The sequence below is a fragment of the Nomascus leucogenys genome, chromosome 1a (assembly GCF_006542625.1).
Source record: "Nomascus leucogenys isolate Asia chromosome 1a, Asia_NLE_v1, whole genome shotgun sequence".
Classification (NCBI taxonomy): domain Eukaryota; kingdom Metazoa; phylum Chordata; class Mammalia; order Primates; family Hylobatidae; genus Nomascus; species Nomascus leucogenys.
Window position 1 is genome coordinate 76,361,307 of NC_044381.1, and position 8,980 is coordinate 76,370,286.

Consider the following 8,980-nt stretch of genomic DNA (forward strand, 5'->3'; position numbering starts at 1 on the left):
CCAGGTGCAAATCTCATGTTTAGCACTTACTAGCTGTGTGATCACAAAACACCTCTGTGCCTTGGTTTTCTCATCTGTGAAATGGAGAGAGTGATAATATAGTATGCCTTAATAAGATTGCTCTGAGGATTAAATGAGCGAATGCACCTACTATACAGAGTATTACTTGTTGCTGTTATTATTTCCGCCCAAATGAAATACCCAAACTGGGAGCAGAATGAAACATGAAGGATTACACCCTGGCCTTTACATAGTGCTCAATATTTAATCCATTCCAATATTTCATAGCTTTTCTTACTCCTTTTCCCACGAAGTCACTATAATTGCATACTCATAGTAAGCACAAGGAAAGGTTGAAGTCTTAGAGTATTTTGAGAATCATTCTTTCTTCACCTTTTGAGGTATTGATTGTCTAAGTATTTATGCTGGGTCAAATGGGTGGCTGACTTATACCTGCGTATCATCTCTTGCTTCCAAGTTCATCTCTTTTCTTTGATAGCCTCTTCTGAAAGTGCTACACCTTTTCTTCTCCACGAGTAAACTTGTTATGGCTGACTGTTGTTACAAAGCCACAAGGTCCTTGCTGAGGCTGTAAGCCCTCTGCAGATGAGTACTGTGGCTTTTACCTTTTAGTAGCCTTAGCTCCCAGGAAGTTGCCCTTATATAAAGTAGAAAACAAAAATGGTAGATGATGATCACGATGATGATAATGATGACAGTACCCTAACTGATCATTCTTGATTTCCTTACCTGTAGACTTCTGTGAGGATAGAGAGAAACAAACATGGGGTTCTGAGGCCAAACAGACTGCAGTTCAAATCCTAGTTCTACCACTAAATAGTTGGATAGCCTTGGATTAAAAACAAACAATTTAGAGCATTGTAAGTTGTTCAGTAATTTATGAACAATTTTCTCTTTTTCCCCTCCAATTCTTGCCTACCATGACTCTCAGAGCCACTAACAGAATGGTCTCTTTCACAAGCCATGCCTTTCCTAAAACTTCCTGCCACCGAAAAGATGGGGCTGGAATTCCTTTTCTTCCTTAAAGTCCTTCATGCCATCACCTTGTCACTTCCAATCTCTCAGATTTTCCCTTCACTCACCAGGTAGGTTTATTCTTTATCATGTTTATTTTTCAATGCCTTCCTTCAATTCTTCTTCTCAGGCAACACACTATTTTGCAACACGCTCACCTCCTTACTCTAAGATCTCTAACTCTCTGCCCTTTATTCACAACTGTACTTCCTATTCTATGATGTCTTTTATAATTGGAAAACTTTATCATTTCTCTCTAAATCCCAAAAGTGACTCGGTACCAAAAAATACACAATTTTTTGCCTTTAACAGGCAAATATCGCAGATACCTGTTTTTGTTAATCCAGCTGCACGAAGTCTGTATATGCTTTATAAAATAAGGGCTAGAGGGGAGAGATTATCTCATCTACTTTGTACTACATTGAGTGTAGCAAAATATACACAATTTACAAACTTCTGATTTGTGATGATACCCTGAGAAGCAGGAAAAATTAAAACATCTTTAGCTCTGACATGAATCATATATTTCCACCTTTGATTACAAAATAATGACATGTACCCACCTATCAAACAAAGAAATACTTAAAAACATATTTAAATACTTTACAGGAAGAAAATGCTGGCTTTTCACATTGAAATCTTCATACGACAGCTAATGTCTTTTCATATCTACTGTAAATAACTTGTTCAATTAAGGCTATGAAATACTGAAGAAAAGAGGGGCAGGATGGAGGGAAAGAAAGAGGGGGAAAATAACATTTAAAAAAATTCTGAGTGAATGATTCTGTGTATAGTCGTATTTAACATTAGAAAGTTCACATACACAAATCCTGAATGACGCTTCTGAATTATTGTAAAACCATCTTTTCTGCTAAGATAGAAATTTAAAAAGCATCTTTGATTTGCATATTTCTAAAGATATTTTCAGTTTGCTTAAAGTTCTTCTCCAACTTTATGCCTGTGTTTTAATACCCTGTTACATATAGTCCCACAACTACTCTTCCTTTAATAAATACTACTTTATCTTCCACAAGTCATAGCTATAAAGCAACCATCAGCTATTTTAAAAAACACAAAATATACCAAATTTCTAAATGTAGGAGAGTATGATCTTCCTGGAAAAGTCTATGCTAATTCCAAGCGGCTGCTTCTCAAAATAGCTTTAGAATTTCTCTTAAGAATCGTTTTCAGTTAGCTATAAGCCACATAGGAAACCCAACCTTGTTGTTTTATAGCGGTCTCATTTTAAAAAATAATAATAATTTAAATAAAGTGGCATCACTCGCCTTATTCAATCAACTTGACTTCAAATTACATTTTTGGCTATACCCAAAAATCAAATTTACCTCAAAAGACAAAGATTTTCTACAATGAAAATATTTTTTTAAATGTGAAAGCATTCTGAGAGCAGCATTCCAAAATTTATCAGAAATAAAAGTAACAGGTTAGAGTAAGGATAAAGCTTCAAAGTTTTCCAAGGAAGATCATTTTGGGAGTATGACGCAGGTGGAAGGAATGTTAATTTTTACATATAATCTTGGAAAACATTTAAAACACACCTTTCTTTATGTTCATACTTCTATTTGTCCTTCAGATGGTTGAATTTTATCTAATAATAACCACCTTTTCAAAATCCTAAAATGATTTTAAACGCGTTATGAATTAAAAATTTTCCACAAAGGTTATTAAGGGGTGGGGTGAGGAAGTGCACCAATGTGTGTAAGGATAAGACTTTTCCACTTGCAATCTAAGCACCCAAAGCATGTCAGAGGTGCAAGCTCTAGAAGCTAAAGTTTTGTTGGATGCCAGCGATTTAGAGGGGCTTTCAAGCAGCTCTGAGGGTCTCCATTCATTCCTGAAATTCTGTGTAGTTGAACAATACTAGTTGCATTCAATGTTTTGTTTGTTTCACAGTGTGGTCCTATAATATGAGCTTTTCAGTTATAGTGAATGTTATTTTTGTCATTTTTGGCACTTACAGTTCACAATGCTTGGTTATGTGGTTTAAGATTGTTTTAATTTTTGCATTTTACAGTCCTTTTGGCACTTTTGAAGAAGGGACATTGTCTTTTATGTTGTTTGGGGAAAATGGTAAGCCTCCCCCGTCTGTAGCTTTAAATGTTTGGCTTTATGAAATCCACGACTCTCCCCCAGAATCTTCCATCATTAAATAATGCGAGTGGAAATTTGCCTTCATAAGCTGGCCATCCCAACCTTTCTTAGAGGCTGGTATCCCCAGCTTCGGATTTAGGCTGTTTGGTCGCTGCCGTCACAGGCTCTGGTGGTCCCTCTCGGCAGAAAAGTACAACTGGATTTTTGCGGGCCCACATGGCCACGTCCCCTCCCACTCCACTGGCCAGGTTGGAAGAGGACATCCTGCTGCAGGCCCCCAGCCGGTTGGCATAGCGGTTTCGAAGGCGATTGCGGCTTCTGGCTTGCAGACCCGGGCCCTGGCTGGGCAGGAAAGCGTCCACATTCCTAGTCCGGTAGCCCTCCTCCCGGTTGCGCCCTAGGAGCATCGAAATGTTGGGATTGCGAATGGCGTAGATGACAGGGTTGATGGCCCCATTGGCCCAGGTCAGCCAGACGGCCACCACGTTGAGGAGCGAGGAGACCTGCACTGTCTGGGCCTGCCGGGCGGCGGCCAGCAGCACCAGGAAGCAGTAGGGCCCCCAGCAGCAGATGACGAAGACGATCATGATGAGCACGGTGGTGGCCGTGCGCACCTCGCTGAAGAAGCGCAGCACTCGCGCGTAGGTGTTCACCGGCCGCACGCGCACGTCCGACAGGCGCACCGTCTTGCAGATGTGGTAGTGGCAGAAGCACATGAGCAGGAAGGGCAGCAGGTAGCAGGCCACCACCAGCCCCACGCTGAAGGCCGCGCCCAGCTGCGCGGGGTCCGGGGAGGTCCGGTAGAGGCAGCCGTGGAAGCTTTGCGCCGCCGCGAGTTCCCGGGGCGCCCCGAGCAGCTCCCAGGGCAAGGAGAAGCCCAGGGCAGTCAGCCAGGCGCCCGCCAGCAGCTGCAGCGCGCGGCGGCGGCCGATCTTCTCCCGCGGCGGCCGCACGATGGCGCAGTAGCGGTCCAAGGAGATGAGCGCCACGCTGAGCGTGGACACGATACCGAAGCACGAGCTGAAGAAGCGGCTAGCGGCGCAGAAGCCGCGCCAGGGCCCCGCGGCAGCGGCAGGCGCCGAGCCCCCGGGCGGCGTGAAGAGGTCTAGGAAGGCGGCGGGCAGGCAGAGCAGCGCCGTGAGCAGATCCGATAGGGACAGCGACAGGATGAAAGCGTTGGTGACGGTGCGGAGCTGCCGGTGCTTCACAATCACCCCCATCACCGCGCAGTTGCCCAGGCTAGACAGCAGGAAGATGAGCAGGAGGACGAGCGCCTGGGCCGCCACCGCAGCTCCGTGCAACAGCAGCGGCGCCGCCTCCGGGCCCAGCGGCGGCCTCACCGCCGCCCCCGCCTCCCGCGCTGCCCCGGACCCGCCAAGGCCGCCGCCACCGGTAGCGGCAGCTGTGCCGCCTCCAATTGCGTCGCTCAGGTTCCCCAGCGCCGCGACCACTGCGGTCGCCACGGTGCTGAAGGAGAGCACGGCCGCGGTGGCCGCGGAGGAAGTCCCGCCAGGCGGGCCGGCCGCGGAGGGGGCGCCGGGGTGTGGGCTGCCCAGTAAGGCCATGCTCGCTGGTGGGCGGGCCGGCAGCGGCGGCGGCGGCTCCTCCATGGGGCCCAGTGGCGGCCGCGGATCTGCTCATCCCGCACCGGGGGCGGCGGCCGCTAGGTCGGAGGGGTGGCTCGGGGCCGGGGGCTAGCGGCCGCCGCGGGGAGCTGGGCTCGGCCAGAGGGGTGGCGGTCGCTGGGGACCTGGCGGAGCCTTTGACGTGGGTTCCAGCGTTGCCGAGGGAACCGCGTGTTTACGCAGGAGCCCGGGGCGGGACGCCAGCCCAGTACCCGCTGCAAAACCGGCCCACGACACCGCCCCTCCGGAGGTTACCGGCCGGGGTCTTCGGGTTTCCGAGAGTGCCAGGTCGACCTCTCAGGGACCACTATCCGGCTAGATAAAGCGAGACTGGCATGCAAACAAATGACCAGATTCAACGAAAGTTCACTCTTGCTCTCCTTTGTAGGGTACAAATGTTCTACAGGCAGGCCTTTTGGGGAGTGGTGGCGGTGGGGGGGGGGCGCTTTGCTTCTTGTGGGTGCTTTTGGTATATACAGGTAGGAAAGGAATCTAGAACGTGCAAAAGTGAAAGAAAAATCCAGAAGTCTACATGCAGACATCTTACACTTGAGAAGCAGACTAATTTAAACCAGTAATTCTCAAACTTGAGCTAACAGAATTCACATAGAGGGCGTGTTAAAATACAAGTGACGAGGTCTCAACCCCAGCGTTTCGAATTATGTCTGGGGAAGTGCCCAAGAATTTGTATCTCTAACGGGTTCGCCGGTGGTGATGATGATGCTGGTCCCAGGACCACACTTTGAGAACCACTGATGTCAAGAGCTTCATAAAATGCAGATCCCCTGGCTGACAGAATTATGAGGGTGGGTTCATGACTCTAAACCCCGTAGGTGATTCTGATACAGGTGTTCTGAGGAGCTAGGATATGCATCTTCTTTAGATGTTACTTCATTTCCAAGGGCCTGGACCTCAGGCCCCTACTGGCTGATAAATGGGGGAAGAGGGATTGGTGCCTTGCCCTGCTAGCAGCCTTCATCTGTGCTCAGGAATGGGGTATGTTTTGAGTCTAAGGTGCTGCCAGCCTGGCAATCATCACAGATGCAGCTCCAGGTACCTGGCTGGGAGATACAGGGAAAAGAAAGGCAGGGCTACCCAGGGAAGTTGCATCTCAAGTTTCTGGGCATGGCCTCTAATGGGGAAAAGTGTGATAAACCCTCAGGTTAACTAACCCTGGGCTCTTCTCTAAAGCAGTGGTTCACAGAGTATGGACATTGGACCAGCAGCATCAACATCCCCTGGAAACCTTGAGATACAAATTATCAGGCCTACAGTGCATAGGATACCCCTGATCTACTGAAACTCCTGTGGTGGGGCCCAGGCACCTATGTTTTAACAAGCCCTCCCAGTGATTCTGATGCACAAATTTGAGAAACACTGCTCTAAAGAATGACTAGTACATTTATTTGTAGGTCTTAGAATCAATGGTATTAGTATTTGGAGTGCTTATTTCATTCAGAAAAAATATCCTACAGGAAATTTACAGTATAAATAGAAGAGCATTTAAGGTGGCAAACCAAAACTGGGTTTCTCAGCCTCAGCGTCATGGACTTTTTGGGCCAGATAATTCTTTATTGCAGGGGCCATCTATACATTGTAGGATGTTCAGCAGCATCCCTAGCCCCTACCTACGAGATGCCAGTAGCACCTCTCCCAGCTGTGACAACTAAAAATGTCTTCAGATATTGCCAAATGTCCTCTTGGGAGCAGTCAATGCCAGCTTAATCTAGACTGATTTTGCCTTAATTTTGTCAATCAAAGAAAAGATATAATTATCATACATTAATTTATTTAGCAAACACAATCTTCTAAGATCGTGCTTAGTTTTAGGAAACAACATATAAGATAGGAAACCCAGCCCAAATAAGCTTAAGCCACTGGCCAGCACAGCACAGTATATTACAGTGTGCTAAATATTGTCTTAAAAATATGTGAGTGAAATTATTTGGAGGTGACTAACTCTTCCGAAGACTTTGTACAAGAGGTGACATTGGACTTTTTAAAAAAAGAAGAAAGGGAAATAACATTTGATGCATGTACAAAGTCTGGAGGTTAGTGTTGAAGTGAGCAGTGTCTGAATTCTAGGATATCGGAGATGGGGAGTGAAGAAGGAAATAAATGATCAAAGTTTATTGGGGCTGCCTTATGATGGGCCTTGTAGGCCATGCTCTGGAGACTGAACTTCATCAGGGGAGGAGGGGCTAATAGCACAAGGGAGGGCTGTGACCAAGTGCATGGTTCAGAAGGACCAGAAGGACTGCACTCTTCTGGTTCCTTCCTTCCTCATCTTTCTCAGTGTCTTCTCCTCTGCCAGTTCATCCTCTTCCACCTGCCTTTACATGCTGGAGTTCATCAAAGCCCTGTTCTCAGCTCCTCTGGACTCCCCCCTCAGCCCCATCTCACTCACATCCAGGACTTCAAAGATTATATATTCATTACTCAAATTATGTCTGTGGCCCCAACCTACATGTCCTGCTACTTGGCATCTCTCCTTGATGTGCCAGTGGCGCATCAAATGGGTGCATGATCCTCTTCCTACTTCCCCTGAAAAACTTAGTCCTCAATACTCTGTATCTCAGAATATGGTAGAACCATCCTTCTAGCTTTTAAGCCAAAAACTTAAAGAGTCTTCCTTGATAAATCCCTTCTCCTTACCACCAGTCCACATCCAATTCATCAACCAAGACCTATGGATTTTAGTTGTGGACTATCTTTGCATCCATTCACTTCCTCCATCCTGAATCTTGGCTCTCATCCTCTCTTTGGACTACTGTTGTCACTGTTGTCCTAACTGGTCTTCCCACATGCAGTCACTACATTGTAGGCAGATAGGCATAATGCTCTTAAAAAAAATTCTTCGTGCCACTTACTTATTTAAACTCTTCTAATTAGGCCATTGTAGTGGCATGTGCCTGTAGTCCCAGGTACTTAGGAAGCTGAGGAGGGAGGATCGTTTGAGCGCAGTGGTTAGAGGCCAACCTGGGCAACATAGTGAGATCATGTCTCTTTAAAAAAAAATCCTATTGGCTTTCCCCATTTATTTTAGAATAAGGACCCCAATTCTTAATATTTCCTACAAGGCACTGCATGATTTGACTCTTCTTCCTCTCTAGTCTCATTCGGTACCACTTTCCTTCTTTTTTGCCGTGTTCCTGCCACACTTGGCTTTCATGACTTCCTTAAACCTTCCATCTTAGGGCGTTTGCACTTGCTATCCCCTCTGCCTGGAAAGCTCCATCTTCTTCCTCCCTTCCCTAGCATCCCCATCTTTGCCTTAAGGTTAGTCCATGGGGGAAGCCTCCCTTGACGGTTACCATCCTCTCCCCACATATTGGGCCATGTTCCCCTGTTAGTTTCACAGCACTCTGTATTTTCCATTGTAGCACATAACCATGGTCTGTAATTTTTTGTGTGATTATCTAAGTATTACCTGCCTCCCACTGTATACTATATGAGGACCTCAACCTTGCCTGTTTATTTTATGAGATCCCCAGCACTTAGCACTCTAACAAACTGCTATACAAATGCCAACATACAAAAAAATATTTTTTGAGTAACTGTAAGAGGAAAATCTGGAATTTAGGAGACCACTTAAGGAGAGGCATTCTAATAGTCCAGGTGAAAAATGAGAGTCTGAAGTGCACCTTTGCAGTGAAGAAGGAGAGGTCATGTATAGATTAGGGTAGGTAGTATATGGATTAGGATTCTCTGGGTGTAACACAGCGAGGATACTGGTTCACATAAGCAATATAGGAATTTACTGGAAGGACAGGGGAAGTTCCATTTACAAAAGGACAGTCTAACAGCAGCTCCAAGAAGAAGGGAAGTCAGAGCAGTCCTGTGGGTAGAGAGAGCAGAAACTGATGGGAGTGATCTCTTTAGGCCACCACTGGAATAGATCAGCTTCAGTTTTCAGACCTTATGTCATTTCTCAAGATCTCAGGTCTGGGGGAGAAAGTCTTGACTGGTGTACCAGTTTCCCAGCAGTCCTAGCAAGACTACATGCAGGTAGTTTCCCAAAGAAAAAGGAGAATGCTGCTGATAAAAGAAGGGGAGGCCAGGCGCAGTGGCTCATGCCTGTAATCCCAGCACTTTGGGAGGCCAAGGTGGGCGAATCACGAGGTCAGGAGTTCAAGACCAGCCTGGGCAACATGGTGAAACCCTATCTCTACTAAAAATACAAAAAAATTAGCTGAACATAGTGGCAG

At 46.4% G+C, this 8,980-nt stretch overlaps 1 protein-coding gene across 2 annotated transcripts; it reads right to left on the minus strand.

The window, feature by feature from the left end:
- Window positions 1-245: 245 nt before the first annotated feature.
- GPR135 (G protein-coupled receptor 135) lies at window positions 246-7,715 on the minus strand. Of its 2 annotated transcripts, XR_004029725.1 has the most exons (2): window positions 2,595-7,715; window positions 616-658 (listed from the first exon to the last, which is right to left on the minus strand). XR_004029725.1 is itself a non-coding variant. In XM_030811459.1 (1 exon), exon 1 carries the CDS (start codon window positions 4,755-4,757, stop codon window positions 3,255-3,257), a length of 1,503 nt encoding a protein of 500 aa, XP_030667319.1. In that variant the 5' UTR covers window positions 4,758-7,715; the 3' UTR covers window positions 246-3,254. The 2 variants fall into 2 exon arrangements, 1 of the variants encoding a protein (XP_030667319.1); XM_030811459.1 differs by having other exon boundaries at window positions 246-7,715.
- Window positions 7,716-8,980: the final 1,265 nt, after the last annotated feature.